The 19442-nt window shown below is 56.8% G+C and overlaps 3 protein-coding genes across 7 annotated transcripts in view; 1 reads left to right on the forward strand and 2 right to left on the reverse strand.

Annotated features, from left to right (window-relative positions):
* Window positions 1–5375, forward strand: part of Fscn2 (fascin actin-bundling protein 2, retinal) — an 8546-nt gene extending 3171 nt beyond the window's left edge. The window contains exons 2-5 of one of the 2 annotated variants that reach the window (XM_050140513.1): window positions 3499–3655; window positions 4017–4138; window positions 4314–4559; window positions 4640–5375. In XM_050140513.1, coding sequence (XP_049996470.1) covers window positions 3499–3655; window positions 4017–4138; window positions 4314–4559; window positions 4640–4845 — 731 coding nt within the window. In that variant the 3' untranslated portion in view covers window positions 4846–5375. The remainder of the gene's footprint in view (window positions 1–3498; window positions 3656–4016; window positions 4139–4313; window positions 4560–4639) is intronic. The other variant, XM_050140514.1, reaches the window with a different exon arrangement.
* Window positions 5376–5627: 252 nt separating this feature from the next.
* Faap100 (FA core complex associated protein 100) lies at window positions 5628–15312 on the reverse strand. Of its 2 annotated transcripts, XR_007591368.1 has the most exons (11): window positions 15091–15312; window positions 14886–15004; window positions 13455–14410; window positions 12153–12309; window positions 11008–11777; window positions 10194–10330; window positions 9210–9326; window positions 7296–7382; window positions 6883–7018; window positions 6533–6694; window positions 5628–6072 (listed from the first exon to the last, which is right to left on the reverse strand). XR_007591368.1 is itself a non-coding variant. In XM_050140509.1 (10 exons), exons 1-9 carry the CDS (start codon window positions 15253–15255, stop codon window positions 6887–6889), a joined length of 2640 nt encoding a protein of 879 aa, XP_049996466.1. In that variant the 5' UTR covers window positions 15256–15312; the 3' UTR covers window positions 6317–6694; window positions 6883–6886. The 2 variants fall into 2 exon arrangements, 1 of the variants encoding a protein (XP_049996466.1); XM_050140509.1 differs by lacking the exon at window positions 5628–6072 and having other exon boundaries at window positions 6317–6694.
* Window positions 15313–16821: 1509 nt separating this feature from the next.
* Nploc4 (NPL4 homolog, ubiquitin recognition factor) overlaps window positions 16822–19442 on the reverse strand; it is a 55989-nt gene continuing 53368 nt past the window's right edge. For all 3 annotated transcript variants that reach the window (XM_050140512.1, XM_050140511.1, XM_050140510.1), the window contains exon 17: window positions 16822–18922. In XM_050140512.1, coding sequence (XP_049996469.1) covers window positions 18765–18922 — 158 coding nt within the window. In that variant the 3' untranslated portion in view covers window positions 16822–18764. The remainder of the gene's footprint in view (window positions 18923–19442) is intronic.

Here is a 19442-nt window from a genome sequence, read left to right on the forward strand (position 1 = left end):
GGTGGTGGTGGAGGTGGAGGTGGTGGAGGAGGTGGAGGTGGAGGAGGTGGTGGTGATGGAGGTGGAGGTGGTGGAGGTGGAGGTGGAGGTGGTGGTGGTGGAGGTGGTAGTGGGATGCGGGCTGGAGAGATAACTCTGGGGAGCACTGGCCTTCTGTGTACAACACCCTGAGTTCTATCCCCAGCACTAAAGAAAAAAGTCAAGGCGCTGGGTAGGATCTTGTCTGTGTGGATTACTTTTCATCCTTTAAGATAAAAGTGTGTGTATATGTGTGCATGGGAGGGGTGTGCGCACGTGAGCGCAGGTGCCTGCAGAAGCCAGAGTGGGTGTCGGGTCATCCAGAACACTAGCTATACATGGCCGTAGACGACTGGGTAAGGGTGCTGAGGACAGGACTCAGGTCTCTGCAAGAGTGTAATGTCCTTAAACCCTGAGCCGTTTCTCCAGCCTGCTTTTTAGTCTTTTAGCTTTTATTATTAGCTGGGTGTGGTGGTGCACACCTTTAATCCCAGTACTTTCAAGGCAGAGGCAGGCGGATCTCTGTGAGTTTGGGACCAGCCTGGTGTACACGGTGCGTTCCAGAGCTACATATGAGATCCTGTCCTGAAATAAAATTGTGTGTGTGTGTGTGTGTGTGAGAGAGAGAGAGAGAGAGAGAGAGAGAGAGAGAGAGAGAGAGATGGGCACACGCATGCCATGACACACTTGTAGAGGTCATTTTTCTCCACCCACCTTTACATGAATCCCTGGACCAATCCCAGATTGTCAGGCGTTCGCAGCGAGCACCTTGTCTTGCTAAGCCACCTCACTGACCTCTTTTCCGCATGTTGATGAACCTGTTGTGAGTCCCTCCCTTTCATGGGTGATCTCCTAATGCTGCCAGCTGTCCCAGCCTTGGGACCGATGTGTCTGGGTGGAAGTAATTCTGGGTTCAAGGTAGTCTAAGTGGTGGATTTGGGTCTATTTGTCCTGGCCCCAAACTTGTCTCCGAGTCAGGAGCCTGTGAGTCACCAGTGTGCAGCTTCCCCCACTGGACTTTTTTTTTTTTTAATATTTATTTGTTTACTATGTATACAATATTCTGTCTGTGTGTATGCCTGCAGGCCAGAAGAGGGCACCAGACCCCATTACAGATGGCTGTGAGTCACCATGTGGTTGCTGGGAATTGAACTCAGGACCTTTGGAAGAGCAGGCAATGCTCTTAACCTCTGAGCCATCTCTCCAGCCCCCACTGGACTTCTTTACTGCCCCATCCACAGCCTCCACCCCTCCCCGCCCTCACGGTCACAGCAGGGCTCACGCGCAGCGCAGCCATGAACATTGCTGGCAACAGACAGACTCAGCCCCTCATGAATCCTATCAGACATGTCCCACAACCACTGTCCAGGCCGTCTGGACTCTGGGATCGCCCACTGCCGGGTCAGCTCCCTAGAAGCAGGTGACCACGAGGAGGAAGATGCTTGGTAGCATTCTGTCTGCAGGGGAGGGTGATATAGGGACACAGCACCTTGGCCTGTGACATGGACATGTGGCAATGGCTGAAGACAATGAATGTGCTAGTTGGCATACCCAGCTAAGTCCTTTGACCTGGCTCTCACCTCTGTCCCAGCAAGAGGCTTTGTTGAAAGGCCACTTGTCCTGTGCCCTGTTGCATTCATCCATGAGACTCATTACCCAGACTTTCCCATTGACTTCATGAGGTTAGGGGTGGCCTTGGTTCCAGCTGTCCAGCTCAGCAACTGTTACTCCAATGCTGAAGCTGGCAGAGATGGGGACAGTAAAAAAGACAGTTGGGCCAGGTCTAGAGAGACAGCTTAGGAGTTAAGAGCACTAACTGCTCTTCCAGAAGACCCAGGTTTGATTCCCAGTACCAGGAGATCTGAGTTTCTCTTCTGACCCCTGAGTTCACTACACACAAGTGATACAGACATACACACAGGCAAAACACTCATGCACATAAAAACTAAACCCTGTGAGTTCAAGACCAGCCTGGTCTACAAGAGCTAGTTCCAGGACAGGCTCCAAAGCTACAGAGAAACCCTGTCTTGAAAAACAAAAACTTGGGGGCTGGAGAGATGGCTCAGTGGTTAAGAGCATTGCCTGCTCTTCCAAAGGTCCTGAGTTCAATTCCCAGCAACCACACATGGTGGCTCACGAACATCTGTAATGAGGTCTGGTGCCCTCTTCTGGCCTGCAGTCATACACAGATAGACTATTGTATACATAATAAATAAATAAAAGAAAAACTTAAAAAAAAAAACTGCTGGGGGCTGGAGAGATGGCTCAGAGGTAAGAGCACTGACTGATCTCACATACAAAGGTCCTGAGTTCAATTCTTAGCAACTACAAGGTGGCTCAAAACGACCTGTAATGAGATCTGGTGCCCTCTTCTGGCCTCCAGGGGTACACGCAGTCAGGACATTGTATACTTGGTAAATAAAATCTCAAAAAAACAAACCAAAACTAAACAAACTGCTGGGCCCTTTTCTGGGATAGGCTGGCTGCTTTTCTGCAAGGAAGCAGTGATTCTCGGGGCGAATATGCCTGGGCACAGTCTCCGGGAGTAGAGAAAGGCGGTAGATCTCAGATCTCAGGGTCTCCACTTGGGGCTGCTATGGTTGTTCCCCTCCTCTCTGGCAGGGCAGGGCTGGCTCCAATGTGGCCCTACAGTCAGGCTTCGTCCCTCCCTCCTCACTTGTTACCCCTTGAGCCCTTAGGGCTCCTGGAGGTTCTACCCGCCATACTCTTCAGAGTATCTGGTTGCCAGGAACCTGATGGGTTTGTGGGAGGTGGCCAGAGCTTAGGGATGATCCTGAGGAGGCTTTGGTGCCTGCATGCTGAGCCAGGACATGGAACACTTGTTCCATTACACAAACCCTGGGCGGGCCCTGGGCAGCCTGCCTTCCCCTAGGGCTCCTGTGTGGGCGGTAGGTAGGCTCCTAGTCCCTGGCTCCGATCTAGGTCACCTCAGGGGAAGGTCAGAACCCCCCTGCCCCCAGCAGCTTAAGTGAATTATAAACAGGTTGCTGTGAACCCGGGGTCCAGAGAGCAGCAACGAGCAGATTGCTCGCTGATTAGCAGAATGGGGATTTGCCAGCATGAGATGCTATCCAGGGAAGGGAGGGAAGAGCTGGGTCAAGAGTCCACCCTTTAGAGGCCGCGTGTGGAGTGCACTGGTCCCTGGATGGTCCTTCTCTGACACCCGAGAGCTCTAGCTGAGACTCCCTCTGGCTTCATGGCTTCTCAAAAGTTTCCCCATCTCTCTCTCTCTCTTTTTTTTTTTTTTTGGTTTTTCGAGACAGGGTTTCTCTGTGGCTTTGGAGCCTGTCCTGGCACTAGCTCCGCAGACCAGGCTGGCCTCGAACTCACAGAGATCCACCTGCCTCTGCCTCCCAAGTGCTGGGATTAAAGGCGTGCACCACCATCGCCAGGCCAAGTTTCCCCATCTCTTGCCTCCCAGGAGTTGTGAGGAGCTTCACTACTGTCTTCTCCCTCCAGGAGTCAACGTCTCAGCCAATCAGGACGAAGAATTGGACCACGAGACCTTCCTGATGCAAATTGACCAGGAGACAAAGAAGTGTACTTTCTATTCCAGCACTGGGGGCTACTGGACCCTGGTCACTCATGGGGGCCTTCAGGCCACAGCCACACAAGTGTGAGTGCACCTGTCCTTGTCTATACCGTCACCGCCACCATCACCATCACTCACAAACATGACCATCACTACCCCCCTCCAACCCAGAGGTGTGCCTCTGCCTCCCGAGTGCTGGGATTGGAGGCACGTGCGCCACTCCCCCGGTGACCTCGACCACTTCTGTCACCGCGTCCACCACCGTCATCACCACTGGCACCCTGAGCTATGATAGCAAATGTTCACCGGGGGGTGGGGAGTAGCTCCCAGTGGCCATGGGTGTTTCTGCAGAGGGCGGGCTTCTGTCTCATCCCTGGAACCCATGGAGGAAAGGGGACCAAACTCCGCTCCTCTCTCTCTGAGATCATGCCTGCCCTTCCCTCAGTTCTGCCAACACCATGTTTGAAATGGAATGGCATGGCCGGCGGGTGGCACTTAAAGCCAGCAACGGTCGTTATGTGTGCATGAAGAAAAACGGGCAGCTGGCCGCCATCAGTGACTTTGTGGGTGAGCACTCTCTGTGTTCTGTAAGTTGGGCAGCTTTCCACCCCGGGTCAGCGCATCTGAGGTCCCTCCCCATTTCATTCATCAGGGAAGAAGTCAGATCCAGGGTGTCTTTTCCTTTACTGTCTTTGGGGAACCCTGGGTGCCTTTTCAACACCTGTACATTAGCAACATCTAGGGACCCCCGGAACCCTAAGTCCGCAGCCTGCATATGGTAGCCAGGGGCAAGAGTGGTCCACTCCGTCCTCTCCCTTAGGTGGAGACGAGCTGTTCATCCTCAAACTTATCAACCGACCCATCCTGGTGCTGCGTGGCCTGGACGGCTTCGTCTGCCACCGCCGGGGATCCAACCAGCTGGACACCAACCGCTCCACCTACGATGTCTTCCACTTGAGCTTCAGGGATGGTGCCTATCAGATCAGAGGTGCGGGAACGCAGGCTGCGGGGAGGCAATGGGGGGCAGGGGATGCCCGGGCCCCCGCCGACCTCCAGCCTTGCCCCCAGGCCGTGGAGCTGGCTTCTGGTACGTTGGCAGCCACGGGAGCGTGTGCAGCGACGGTGACCTGGCGGAGGATTTCCTCTTCGAGTTCCGAGAGCGTGGCCGCCTCGCCATCCGCGCCCTCAGTGGCAAATACCTGTGCGGCGGCGCTTCAGGGTTGCTGCGCGCTGACGCAGACCTGCCTACGGGGGAAGCTCTTTGGGAATACTGAGGACTCACAGGGGCCGACCCCACAGCCCCACCATTAAACCTTTGTTGCGCAGCTGCCGTGGGCTTTTCGTACCCTAGAGTTTCAGGGTTCTGTCTGCTCAGCCCTGGACCCCACCCATAGGAAACCCTTTGCCCTTTTGAGCAAGGTTCTCCTCACCTTCTACCGACCTAAGAGGCAGGGCCATGGCTGGAAGCGGGGGCTGCCAGACCCTTCGCCTCACCTCGCTCCAGCAGTTGCTAGGCTTTGGGTCAGAGATTAAGGAAGGCCATTCTAACCTAGGCAGACCTGATCCTGCTTGGGACCCTAACGTCCTCTCCAACTACCCAGGACAAATGAGACCCACAGAGAGCTGCAAGTCTAAGACAAGAGTGTGTGTTGGGGTGGGGAGGCAATGTTGGGGAAAGGCAGGAGGCATGCTGGGAAGGAAGTTATGGCCAGACCCACCCCCCCCCTTCGCTTACCCAGGGTCACACATCAGGACACACCCCTATTGACTCTTGGAGCTGACCTAAGCGGCTTGCCCGGGTCCAGGCCTGCGGTGTCGCGGGCGGCAGGCATTGTCTGACATGAATGGGGGACAGCACACAGGTGTTGGACAAGACCGGGGGACCCAGGTGAAACATGGTGGCCCTGACTCCATGACACTCAGGTGAGATTCTCAGCTAAGCCTGGTGTTTCTTCGGCTCCAGCAGCCGTCTGAGCCTGGTGCTGGGCCCTACCAATTCTCAGTGCCAAGAATAACAAGTCCAAGTCCAGATGTGTCCAGGGGCCCAGGGAGGCTGATGAGGTGACATCACCAGCAATCCCTGAGGACACGTGCCTCAGCTCCCAACCTGCTGGAGTTTAGGCTAAAGACAAACCTGGCAATTTCTGTGGACTATAACAGCAAGTAGGGGACACCAGAAAAGTCAGCTGTGACAGACAGAAGCCAGCTCAGCCTGGGAGACCCTCTCTGCTCCCAGGCACGCCGTCCATCCTGTGGGCTGAGCCGGACTCTCTAACTGGCTCAGAGCAGACACTCATGCACGCTACGAGGCAGCTAGAGGCTCCCACGCAGGAGGTGGCAAGGGTAGGTAGACTGAGGAACCAGCTACGGACAGGACTCTTAGCAGGCCAGCAGGTGAGGTAAGCCGGCAACCCTGGCGGTGAGCACCTTGTTACAAAAGACTTGTACAGACTCCGGGCGGTGTCAAGAGAGGCCATTCCATCTCCATGGAGGACTCTGTCCTGGAGGACGGACAAACGCCCACGTAAACACCCTGTGTTGTGACGGTGGCAGCTCAGTGTCCAGACCTTGAGGTGCAGATCTCGGGCCCCAAGTGGCCACAGGAGCCCCGGGGGATGGTAGCTGGGAAGGGCTGCCCACCACCGGCACAGAGCGCAGTGGACTCTGAAGAGGGTGAGGGGCGGGAAGGGAGCAGACGCCAGCTGACACGGGGGACATCAGGAAAGGGCACAGACGGCACTCACAGCAGCTCTGCAGACACGCTCTTCCCCCATAGCAAAAACAGCACCAGCAGCAGGGCCCAGCTGGGGGAGGAGGCAGCTCAGGCAGCGGGCAGTTTAGGGGAGCCCTCCCACGGTCTTTGTGCTTTGGTTGCAGTGAGCATTCTGCCCCCTGGTGGCTCCAGAGAGGCGGCCAGTGCTCCTGGGGTGTGGTGGGGTCAGCAACCGAACAGTCCCACACCTTCAAGTCTGAACTCCAGTAACCCTGTGTCTCCATGGCCCAAGTATTTGGGCACCGATCCTTCCCATCGGAGGTGCAGAGGTTCCAGTACAGGGGTGCAGCCCAACAAGCCCCAGAACTCAGCCTGAAGTGTGTCCCGCAGGAGGAGAAGCTGGCCAGCAGCTGTCCGGGAGGAGGCAGACATGAGAGGTGGCCAAGCCTTGTGGGTTCAGACACTGCCCGAATCTACCTCACACCCCACTTTTTCAGCCCTCCTGGCTGAGCCGGGGAACTGGGGCATCCTTCCCCACCCGGGCAGAACCACAAAGGTCAGCACACAGAGGACTTGTGGACAGAGGACTAGGACATACCTGGTCACAACAGGACAAGGCTAGGGTTGCGGAGCTGCCTGTAAACCTGCAGCAGCTTCTGGGCTATGCTGTAGGAGCTGACCTCATCCTCCGTGCACAGCTGGTCACGCAGGGTCTGCACCTCGCGCAGCAGCTCCTGCGGACAGCAGCGCAGCTCAGCCCGTGCCCCACCTAGGAACACCTTGTGCTTGGGAGGTGGGGGACGGGTCACAGGGCCTTAAATATGTGACACACAGCCACGTGGGTACGGCCAGGGAAGCAGGAAGTGGACACACCCTATACATCTTGACCCCATCCAGAGAACCCAGCCCACACTGAAAACTGGGCAGCCCCACATGGCTGGTGCCCCCCAAGTCCTGTCTTCCCTACACGTCATCTGGGGACACTCTTCATACTCAGAAACTGGGGCTCACCTGGTGGTTGGCGTGGATCTGGTGTAGATACTGCATTCGGAGGTCAGGTGGGCTGGAGCCTTGGGCAGCTTGTTCTGTGACCATAGTCTGGGGAACAGAAGGGTTGGGGGGCGGGAACTGGAGGATGCTTCCCAGAGTGGATGCCTGGGTTCAGAGGCCAGGATCTTCACGCCCCTCAGGTCGCAGTGACACGGTGACCACTCCTTATCTGTCCCACCCTGTTCCCCAGGACTTTCCTCCTCAGAGCAGCATCAGCCCCCACCAACAGTCACTAAGAGAGACGTTTCTGGAGTTTAAGTCAGGGCCTTAAATAACTCAGAGGAGCCTCAAACTTGCTATGAAGCTTAGGCTGGCCTTGAATTCCTGATCCTCCTGCCCACAATTGACCAACTGCTAGGATTTTGGAATGTACCACTAGGCCTGAACAAAGGGACCTTTTTTGCTTGTTTGTTTTTAAGACAGGGCTTCTCTGTATAACAGCCCTGGCTGTCCTCGAACTCATGGAGATCCGCCTGCCTCTATCTCCCAAGTGCTGGGACTGTATGCTACAACGCCCACCTTAAAGAGCCCTTTTAAACCCTTGTCTCACTTCTGTGGCTCAAACAGACTTTGGACTGGGCCCTAGGCAGAACCCATCTGATAATGCTCATGCCCTCTGCAGGCTCACTCAGGGCTGGCGTTCATTCTCTCTTCCCGAAAGCAGTCTAGCTTGCTAAATGGCCTTTTCAGATATGAGCAAAGGCTCCCAGAGGCAGACCTGCCTAGGCTGAGCATCCACCTAGGGTCCTAGAGAATGCTGTCTAAGGGGAAGCTAGCATCAGGCAAGGTCCTGGTGGTTGTGGGAGATTCCTGTCTACGGACCATGGCGGTGTTTGGCTGAAGCTGCCCTGCAGTCTGGGGGCAGCTGCGCCATGTGATTCCCTACCAAGGATCGACTGTGTCCCCCTGAAATCACAAACCAAGTCCTGATGCGAGTTCCTCTGAAGGCAGCTTTTTTGCAATGGGGTCTTTGCAGAAGACCACGGTAAAGTCACTAGGGTGGCCTTACTCCTACGTGACTGTGTCCTTATCACGGGAAATTTGGGCAAAAGCTGGTAGAAGTTCTTGGGGGCTGGCTGGTGGCACCACTGCTTTGGAGTCTACAGCATGGGGCCTGAACTCCCGACAACACAAAGCCTCAACCTTGCTACGTCCGGTTACTGTTACACCGCTCACTTCACAACTGGCCCAGGACGAGGTGACTGATCGCTGGGTCATGTGCTAGGGCTGACCTTCCAGCTCTGAGAGCAGCTAGCACCTGCACCTGGCCCTCCGTCCACAGAGCACTGGTCGGCTCGGGAAGCAACGCCAGGGCACACAGGGAAGGGTTCCAGGGTGAGGCTGGAGGAGGCAATAGCTAAGAACTAACTGCAGAACTGCCAGTGGCCACTGCAGACCTTGCCTTGAGCCCGGGCCACACCAGCCTCAGGTGGGGGGTGGGTGCTCTGGACAGAGCCATGCGGCCGGACACCCAAGGGAGACTCTGTGCTCAAGCGGGTCTTTCTGAACCTAGGACCTCACTGGGTAGTTCCTTGGCCTAGGATCCACGCACGGGTGGGGTTTAGCCCAGACATGACAGGTAATGACTAGAGACTGATCAGACACAGACTCAGCCATTTCTGAACTTCCAGGGGACGCGGGCTGATGCAACCCCTGGAGGGCAGTGTCGTTTGCGCAGAGGTGGCAAGACACCATGTTGCTTGCAGCAGCTGTGTGGGTCCACAGATGAAACGCAGATGGCTGCCTCCGCCTGCAGAGCCTGTTCCCGAGCCCCCAATCCCGCTGGCTGCGGTACCCATCGCCCCCCCCCCCCCCCCCCCCCCCCCCCCCCCCCCCCCCCCCCCCCCCCCCCCCCCCCCCCGCTGGCTGCGGTACCTGCATGCGTCTGACGATGGCATGATGTGCCCTGCACATGTTGGCCAGAGAGGAGCTCTCCACTTGGATCTCCACGGCCTGGATGGGCCCTGCGGGGCTCAAATCAGTCACAGCTACCTGCAACACATAAGGCCCTGAGCGGCTGCGCATTTTAAAGGCGGGAAGGCTGGGGAACCGCAGTGAGAAACCAATTTGCAGGGGGCAGCCGTATGAGGACGACTCAGAATCCAGTCCTGTAGGAACCACCTCATTCTGAGCTGCACCCAGACCTAAACTAAGCTTGGCTCTATGCCAGGAATGGAGTGAGGGCCAAAGTGCCTGTCTCTCAGCACCCTCCAGGGGGTCCTGATGGTGTTGACTCCACAGGCTGAGGCTGGGTAGCCCTGGCCTGCTCTTTACACAGTGGCGTAAGACCAGAGCCTGAGGGCTACAGAAAGGTCTTGGCCATCAACGTAAGCATGGACTCTGTCCACTGGCCAGGACCACTGCTCATTCTTAGCCTTGGTCAGTGAGGTGAGGAGTCTGGAGGACACGGCCTGATAACTAACATTCCCTGAGTTCTGGGAGTAGGGCCCACGGCTCTTGGCAGACACGGCTTACTCTCCAAGAGTCTCCATTGCAGGGGATCCTGGCTGCTAGGAGGACCCCAAAAAGAGGGTGTCAGAGAAGGAAAGGCCTGAGGGGATGGGCTGTCTCACTTGAGGGCCCTCAAAGGGGCCCATCACCCTCTGGTGGTCCAACAGGTGGGCTGCTACTGGCTTGGGATGGTCAACCAACAATACTGTACTTATTGCCCACTGTGACCCTAGCGGGGCCCGTGATGGATTAGACAGGGCTGGTCCTCCCAGGGACCCAGTCTTGGTGGGGCAGACGAGACTGAGAGGCAGGTGAGAGTAACTCTCCATGAGTGATGGGCCAGGGACCCACGGAGGACTGAGGGCCCTGAGGCCCCATCCCAAGCACACGGAAGTGACCCCTGCTTGCCTCACGGACGATGAGGTTGACATCAGTACCATCTGGGGCTACGCCCTGGATGGAGGACAGGGTCTGGGCCCTCACGACAGCTGCGGCAGCATTCTCGGCAAGGAGCCACTGCAGCGTAGCACTGCACAGGTGGAAACCTGGAAGAGAAAGGCGCCCAATGGGGTGTAAAACGGCACCCGTGTGGCTTCCCTCAAATGTCCCCTTTCCAATCCACCTAAGTGTCCCAAGGGCCCACAGTCCCACCACAAGCAGGGAGCTAAGCCAGTTACCCAAGAGGCAGGGAGGCATAGGGGGTCATCAGGAACCATGGACCCAGAAGCCCACTTAGAAGCCCATTCGGGGAGGTCCTACAAGGCACAGGCTACAGTCCTAACTGCGCCCTGGTGCACAGACATAAATGCTGTACAAGACGGCTTCAGCTCTCCCCAGGACAGAGTGAAGCCAGACACACAATCCGACATCCACTAGTGGCGGGACAGAGGTACCAGCAACCAGGATACTTCTGCCACAAACAATACAGACAGTTCAGCACACTGTGGGAACAAAAGCCTGGCCAAGTGTTCTCGCAGATCTCAGACAGACCAGCTTCTGGTGCTCCGTGTGTGAGAGCTCACCAAGCTGTTCTTTGGTGGCATCTGCCACCGCTTAGGTTGTACCTCCGCACAGGTTTTAAAAAACACACAAGACCTGACACAAGACTCCTACAGCAATCAGGAGGTAGCAGAACTCACAGGAGCCACAGGGAGAGAGGAACATCCTGCTTCCACAGGCTGCAGGGCCCTGAGGCCAATGTGAAGCCAGTAGTGCCACCAACCTGAGTGACCGTCTTCCAGGGCAGTTCTGAGAAGCACCGCGGACACCCTGATGGACGCTGTAGACGGAGGCAGGTACTTGGCCCGGAGGGAGGCAGCACCAGTTGGCTCACTGCCGGGGGCTTGGCAGGCCTTCAGGAAGGTTTCCACAGGCTCACAGGCAGAGCCAGGCACACAGGGCACCTGCGCGGGTTGTGAGGCCACGCCAGGGAAGCGCAGACACTGCAGCATGTCCACCGTGCGCTTGCACAGGGGCAGGCAGACACCCTCTTGCTTAGGAAGGTTGAGAGGGAGCTTCTCCAGATAGGGGACCTCTAGAGGGTGGGAGGGGGCCAGGGCCCCACCCACCACCTCCTTGAGGCTATAGTAGAGCCAGCAGGACATGGTCACTGGCAGGTCGAGCATGCCACTCTCGCTAGGACCCAGGGGCAGCGTCACTTCCCGCCGACTGCCCGGGCCAAGTCTGTCCACTGGAATGGTGTAGGTAAAAGCTGAACCAGCCCCATCCAGGTCTAAGGCGGAGGAACTAGTAAGCACCTGGATACACAGGGTCCAGCCCTGGTCCAGGCTGAAGCTGCTGCTATTCTCCAGTGTACAGGTGGCCATCAGCATGTCTCGCAGCTCCAGGCGGCTCCAGGAGGTAGCGATGGTGCACGAGATGGGCCGGGCGCCATCCTGGCTGGACAGCAGGGCACAGCTCACATTCATGGCCTCGTTGAGACTTGTTATGGCCTTGTTGCGTTGGTCAACAGCCTTCTTCAGGAAGGACACTCTGCAAGGCACAGACACGACACCCAGGAGATTGAGACCACAGCAGAGGGAGCCATATCTGGGTAAAGCTCTCGGAGCACGGGAGTAGCTCCTCGGCCCGAGGAGCGGGTCTTCCCCTGTCTGTAGGAGGCAAGACAGGATGGAGACAATGGACCGGTTTACGCCTGTTAGAGATGAGCTAGCCCTACAAATCACCCCCTGTGCACACAAACAGTGACAGTATGACAGACAGTAGCCGGTAGGCCTAAGGGAATATCCTCAACAAGTCACAAGGCTGTAAGGCCCGCAGACCGCCAAGCCTGGGTCAGCGCCACCCCGGATGCTGCTTCCCAAGGACAAGACACAGGCTCGGCTTGAGCCAGAGCCCGCAGCTCACCTCTCGGAGACATCACCGATGTCCAAGAGCAGCTCCTTAATTTTCTGGCCTGCATTTGCCACAGCCATTTTGGCAGGCACAGGCACCTCAGAGTTCAAGTCCAAGACGCAGGAGATCAGGCGCCCTTTAGAAGACAGGGCCAGGAGCTCGGTGCTACCTGATGATGGACACATGCAGGGCCAGTCAGCAGGTCTGGGGCAGCGGCCACGTGCTCATCAGGGTTTGCTCTGGACTCCAGGAAAAGGGTTGGCAAAGGGCCAGAAATGAGGTTACGGGGGGCGGGGACAACGACCGGGGAAGCCAACACCAAGGGGCTGGGCAGAGAAGGTGACCACTGGTCCCTATACACGTTTTGAACTGCTTACTGACGAGGCGACATCAGCCCAGATATGATGCCAAGGTAGTGACCCACACAGGCAGGGTAAAAGGGGCCAAGGACACTGCAAGGCATCTGACCACTCAAAAGTGCCTCAGTCTGCAACAGGCCACAGAGAGCAAGGCCGGTGAGCTTTCCAAAGAGAAGCACCCTGGAGGCTGAGCTACGCTCACCTCATCCTCACTGGGTACATCTCAAGAAGCCTGGCTTCTCCGCCACATCCGCCTGCCTCCTTCTTGGCACTGAGGGGACAGAGGCTGCCCCTGCCAAAGGTCTGCTTGCTTCCCTACGCCCAACACAGCTCTTACCCTGAACCCTGAAGCAGGCAGTTTAGAAGCTGAAAGTCAGTGCCCAGGTGCCCTGGTCTATGGCCACACTCACCCCTGCCCCGACCCTGTGGCGGTTTGGCTCTTCCAAGCCTTTTCCTCCTGCAAAGCGTTTTCAGCAGATTTAACGTACTAGTAGCTGACCTTAATGGGAAAGCACTGTGGGGTGGGGAATGTCTTCCTCTCACCCCAGAGTCAGGCAAACCCAGCTAAAGCATTCTTAGAGAACTCCGAGACACCCTCTGAATGGCTCGTAAACAGGTCATCCAGCAGAGAAAGCAGGCTCATCCAGCTCTCAGAGGATGCAGGGAGGCTTGGCCTGACCTGATTTGAGGCCTGCTGTGGGGGATGCTCTGACACCAACCCCACAAGCCACATGTTGTGAGCGGCACTCGACTGAGGGGCCAGAGCACACTCAGGCAGGACACGCATGCAGAGGTACCTCGACCCCGAGACAGGAGACTGGTCTGTGACAGGCCTGGTGAGGAAAGCCTGTATCTGCCACCTTAGAAAAAGTCTCACCGAAGAACAAAGAAAGGAGCAAGGACAGCTGAGGGAGAGGCTGCCCCAGGGCTGGGTGACACCTAAGGCAGCTCGTACCTGTAGATGCCCTTGTAGACACACAGAGGGCAACAACGCTGCAGATGTTCAAGCTGGCCGGGCACAGCATGGAAGGCAGACCTCCTATGGCCCCGTCTGGCTTCTCGAGGTTCCAAGGAGTGTCTCTCCGAGCCACGTCGACCACACAGAGGTTTGAGGGGGTGCTGTGGTACATGCGGCCATTCCTGCCACAGGCGGCACAGAGCACAGGCCCCGGGAGGCTGTACTCGCGAAGCTCTGGCACCAGATTCCCCAACTCGCTCCAGCTGGCCTTGATGGCCAGTGTCCGGCCTTGGTGGCCAAGGGCTACAAGGCAGTCAGAATGCACGTTCTCGTCAGACAGCAGCTCTCTTGCCTCTTCCTCAGCATGCGGCTCTGCCCTTAAAGCCCCGATGAAGACCACAGGCTCCTCCAGGTGATGGAGGATCTTGACCAGGACCTTAGGGTCACCGGGAGCTAACTCGCAAGTAACCAAGGCCTTCAGGACCACACAGCAAAGCTGGCCATCAGGGAGACCGCAGAGGATCACGGGGGACTGCAAGAGGGTGGCGTCAGCTCCGAAGAGGAGACCAAAGAGGGCCTCCTCTAGCATGAAGCAGCCGCAGCCCTCGGGGTGACCATGAGGCGCCCTGGAGTCTGGTGGGAACACGCAGCACAGCACTGGCAGGAAGCTGGGGGCTGCAGGCTTCTCGGGCACCCCACCTGGAGGGGTGCAGGTGGACAACTCCACCTCACCGAGCTGGCTTCCAGGCCGAGGCTCCTCCCCTGGGCAGGGACGCTCGAACAGCTGCATCTTCCACTGGGTGGGGCCCTGGACCAGGGTGACCAGCATGTCATCCAGCACACTGAAGGCACAGAGCGCGGCGTTGGGGAGGACACAGGCGTCCGGGTCCACACGGATCACGGGGAAAGGGCGAGCCTCATCCTCTTCGTCCTCACAGGCCTGGGTCACAGACCTTCAGGGACAACACAACCGCGGTCAATACTGGGTGGGGGAGCCTCATGTCATGTTTAGCAATAACCCGACCTGCTCTGAGCAGACTAGGCAGAAGGCATCACAGGCATCCATCCAGAGGCCATTCGGCAGGTCGCGCGCGCGCGCGCGCACACACACACACACACACACACACGGTGTGACACGTGGATCAGCCAGAAGCGCGGCTCCACAGACAATGCTCCCAGGGTTGAACTTGGGCTGTGTATTTGAGTTTCCCCAGCACAAGCCAATGACCAACCAGCCTTTGCTGTCACCACCAACAGGAGACCCACTTTGAGGTCTTGCTAGACACCGAGGGCAAGAGCGGCTGTGTTCCTGGCTGCGGGCGGCACTACCTGAGCCTCAACAGCTAAGAACTCGGAAGCTGACACTCTGGGGTGCAGGTCCACCCGACGTGCGGACCGGCCGGAGCCGCGCGGGCCACGCCCCCTCACCTGCTCTGCGAGTCCAGCGACAGACAGTAGATGCCAGTCCGGGCGCACAGGACGTAGAGCGCCCTGCGGGTGGCCAGGAGCTGCAGGTGCCACACCTGGTCGGGAAACTGGAACACCGCCTGGGCGCCGGGAGAGCGAGGTCAGGCGAGGGCACGCGCGGCCCCGGCTCACCTCGGAGGCCGCCGCCCGCCCTCCCACCGCTCACCGTCAGCATCCCGCCCTCCTGGTCGTACACATAGACGAACTCGCGCCCCGTGGACAGAAAGACCTCCGCCTCGTGACGCAGCACACGCGGCTTCCCCCCCGCCCGGCCTCCGAGCGGGCAGCAGAAGTCCGACAGGTAGTGCACGCGTGGGGAAGCGCCCGCCATCCTGCGGGCGCCGGGCCAGAGCTCAGCCGGGAGAGGCGGCGCCGCCTCCAGGCTTTACGGCCGCCCACAGCGCTGCGCGGCCTCCGCCGTAAAGCGGCCGCTGCGGAGGCGGGGCCGGTGCTGGGGCGGGGGTGGCGGTTCTGCGGTCCCGCGAGCCGGCGGGACCGCCCTGCTGGCTGCACAGAGCCGCGGTTTAGAGGAACGCGGGAAGCCTGAGGGCGCACAGATGGGCAGCCGTCTTTCAAGTCCACTCTGGCCCAGGGAGGGGTCCCTGCCTCAGACCACTTACCTGGTGAGCAGAGTAAGGTGAGGTTGTCTGCCACACCCGGTTTTGTGTCAGCACTTGGGCTGACACCAACATAGCATGGGCTCTTTGGAGTTGGGTGACTCCGTACACTGAGCAGTTCCGTGATCAGGGTGAAAGGGACTTCGGGCCAGCCAGCCAGAAGCGCCTTTGCAAAGGGATTCTGAATTGGCAGAGGATGCTGCGTGCCCTAAATAGCAAAGTCTAAGGAGGCTTTCCATTTTCTTCGATGACAGTTCCACCTGCTGCTCTTCGAGGGAGCAGGCCGAGATGAGAAGTGGAAGATCAGGTACTCCCCACTCCTCCAAAACACTCATCAGGAGCTAGATGCCTGCCGCTGCCTAGGCTCTAGTAGTGGCAGCTCCGCGGAGGCTGGGGCAGGATTGCTTGAGTAGAATGTGGGGTCAGCTCAGGAAATAAAATAATGCTCCCTTAAAACGACATAATAATGTCTCTTAAAATAATGCTCATCTGAAAACTTCAGTGGCCAAATCTAGGAGCAAAGGTGTGTGGGATATAACCAGGTACAAAAGAAATGTCTGGTGGGCTTGGCCATTGTACAATCCTGAGGCTGGAACATGGTCCAGCCGTTAAGAGCACATGCTGCTTTTGCAGAGGACACAAGTTTGGTTTACAGCATCCACAACCCCAGCAGCTCTCACATCCACTTTTCTATTCATGTGCATAAAAACAATAAACTGGGTGGTGGTAGCACACGCCTTTATTCCCAGCACTCAGGAGGCAGAGGTAGGTGGATCTCTGGGTTCTGAGGTCAGTCTGGTCTATAGAGTAAGTTCCAGGACAGCCAGGGGCACACAGAGAAAGCCTGTCTTGAAAAAGAAAAAAAAAAAAAAAAAAAAAAAAAAAAAAAAAAAAAAACCCAAATTTTTTGGGAGACACTCTCATTGTGTGGTCCTGGCCTGTCTTTGCCTCCAAAGTGCTGGAATTAAAGACATCCACCACCATGCCCAGCTATAAATTAAAAAATAAAAACAAGAAACAAACAAAAACAACTACGGCCTTAACCCGGACCTATTGAATCAACTCTAAGTGGCGTTCAGAACTGATCTCTGAAGACACCTTGGCTGGAAAGGCCTGGGGGGATGAGTTGTCTTCTGAGTCTCCTGCAGAGTTGAAGCGTCCTCAGCTTACCTCTGCACTCCAGACTGTCTGTGCTGCACAGTGTAGCACACACACACACACATACCACAACTGGTGGATAATGGTTCTGGGCACAGGAACAAGGCACTGGGAGCAGGGTGATCGCTTCAGGCGCTTTTATTAGGTTCCACTGCAGGGCTAGGGTCAAAGAAATGCTAGTTCACACCCAGCCGGTGCACACCTATGAGCACAACAGAGCCAATGTGGGAGCACCCATGGCCCAGGAGCAGGCTGGTCAGGGCAAGGCCAGGGCTGGCCCCATCTCTCAGCCTGGGTTCACTTGGGTAGGTATACCCGCTGGCACCCCTTTCTGGGTCATATAACGCCTGATGGCAGAGAGATTAGAGGTGGGAATGGGGCCACCTCCATGTAGGAGAAGGTAGCTGAGCTGCTCAGGCCTGAACCTTCTGTAGGGCTCGCACCAGGCTGGTGGCATCAGCTTGACTCTCTTTGGACAACAAAATAAAGTGCGCTACTGAACAAAGAGTAACTCAAAACCATAAGCAGAGAAATTACAACAATTTCTTTAGCTGAAAGACAGAGAAAACAAGAATTATGTGGATGTCAGAGCATGAGAAAAAGCAAATGACTTTGCAGACAAAGATGAGTGGGGAAGGAGTGGCAAGAAGGTCTCCAGGGTTTGTGCTGCCCAGCACCTGCCCAGCGTGAAGAACAGGGCTAGTACGGTTGGCATGGGGACACAGCTGTGCCAGGACGTCCAGTCTACCAGATCTCAAGGACCAGGAAAGACAGAAATGTGAAGCCCTAGCCAGGGAGACCACCAGGAGGGAGGGAGATAACCCTGACCCTCCAAGGATGAGCCTACCAATACTAAACCAAACTCAATGGGTCCACAGCCCCAGGGCCTCGGACTACAGATCGCCTGCCAGGTGAAACCAGAGACACTAACCCCAGCCCTGCCACATGAAAGCCTAGCCGACCAGTGTGCTGCCTGCGGGGCCGAGGACGTGGAAGGCAGCATGGGTGCACTCCACTAGCCGGACACTATGGCCTCCAGCAGTCTGTGGTTGGCATAGCCCTTCCCAGGGTGAGGATAGCTGATTTAGCTCTCATTAAGGCAAAGAGGCATCAAGATATCCGTGTCTTACCTGGGTAAAGGCTGCCACAACAGAGCCACAAGGACACTCAGAGACCATCTTTAATTGCCCTCACTTGTCCAGGCCTCACGGTGGCCGTCTCAACTGCCACAGCACTGTGCAAGGCCTTGGGTAAAGGAACAGTGCTGGGGGAGGGGACCACAATCCCAGGGCTGGCCCATAGACTCCAAGGGGCTGACCCCAAGCAAGAGCCACCCAGGCTACCAGCTGCCAGCATCCTGTGGCGTGGTAGGAAAGTCTCAGGCACTGAGGTTTGCTTCAGAGGAGAACTGATGGTGGCCCCTGCCCAATAACCACCTGAACACCCAGGAGGGCTGCACTCAAGGAGGAAAGAAAGCAGAATTAAGTCGCTCTCGCTCCTGTCTGTGCAGTTTTATCTTAAAAACAATAAATAAAAGTTTTCTGGGCAGGAATTATTGATAACTGATTTCAGGCAAGGGCAGGGGTACAGGTCATACCTAGCCACACATGCTCCCAAAGGGAGGGAACAGAGACAGCCAGGAGCATCCATCCAAAAACTGGGGAGAAGGTGGGAGGCAGAAAACAAAAAGCATAGAGGAAGGAAAGATAGCGGGGCGACAGCAGCAACCTCTCTCTGCACCCCAATTTCGGGTGATAGTTCAGAGGCGCTCAGTCCTTCCAATAGAGTGGGGAGCTACTAACTAGGTGAGGCATGTGGGGTGCTCTTGGGCAGGGCTGCTCTGCCCTTCCAGTTTGGAGGTTCTGTTCAACCCCAGCATAGCAGCTGGGGCTCTTTCTCTTCAAGATCCGCACTGAGAAGCCTCTGTGTATATCCAGAATGCCGGGTGGCTGGCTCCGCTGCTGCTTCAGGGTTGTGGGCGTCAGGCCTTACAGGAAACACGTGGTGTTCCAGGCTTCAGAGAGGGCTGGGCTGGCCCAGTCCTGCTCAGCAGAGGGCCAGAGCCCTAGGTCCTGGGGAGGCTGCACATCTCGCAGTGGCCAGTGCCAGGCTGGTTCATGAAGGTGCAGTGCTGACAGGCCCACATGGCAGAGGTGGCAGCACGTGCAGAGCCCCCGACTGCTCCGTACTCCTGGATGCCTGGAAGCTGCACGCCGACAGTGCCTGCAGGGTAAAGAGCAAGGAGAACGCGTCACTTCTGCGCCGTGAGACGGGGCTCTACGGCATGGGCAGGGGCTCATAAATCTAAGCTGTTAGCACATCAACTGCTCCGGCTCCAGGCGGCAAACACCCCACCCTGCTCTGCACTAGACACTTGCTCCCTTGTCGCTAGGTAGAGCCGTCACTCCCCTGTGGTGGGCATCTGGGGAGTTTCATTCTTACATCAACTCTTTGTGGACTTGTATCTTCCTCTCTCCTGTAAAGGTCCAGCAGGAAGATAGCTACATCAGAGGCCATTCCTTGTTTTGTTTTTTCCAAACAGGGTTTCTCTGTGTAACAGTCCTGGCTGTCTTTAAACTCACTTTTGTAGACCATGCTGGCCTCAAACTCAAAGAGATCTGCCTTTATTATGATATCAATAATAATCCCAAGTGCTGGCTTAAAGGTGTGTGCCACCACCTCTGTAGCATTTCCTAAGATATTCAAACCCACTCCCCAGTAGAGTTCAAGTCTTATCTGCCCT

Source organism: Alexandromys fortis, unplaced genomic scaffold (assembly GCF_014885135.2).
Source record: "Alexandromys fortis isolate MF-2015 unplaced genomic scaffold, M_Fortis_MF-2015_v1.1 scaffold_39, whole genome shotgun sequence".
Taxonomy (NCBI): domain Eukaryota; kingdom Metazoa; phylum Chordata; class Mammalia; order Rodentia; family Cricetidae; genus Alexandromys; species Alexandromys fortis.

Coding starts and splice junctions, on each gene's coding strand:
- Faap100 (XM_050140509.1), bottom strand. CDS start 15,255: ATGGCGGGCGCTTCCCCACGCGTGCACTACCTGTCGGACTTCTGCTGC. Junction 11,778..12,152: donor ATCGGTGATGTCTCCGAGAG/GTGAGCTGCGGG, acceptor TGTGCCTTGCAG/AGTGTCCTTCCTGAAGAAGG. Junction 10,331..11,007: donor CCTGGAAGACGGTCACTCAG/GTTGGTGGCACT, acceptor TTTCTCTTCCAG/GTTTCCACCTGTGCAGTGCT.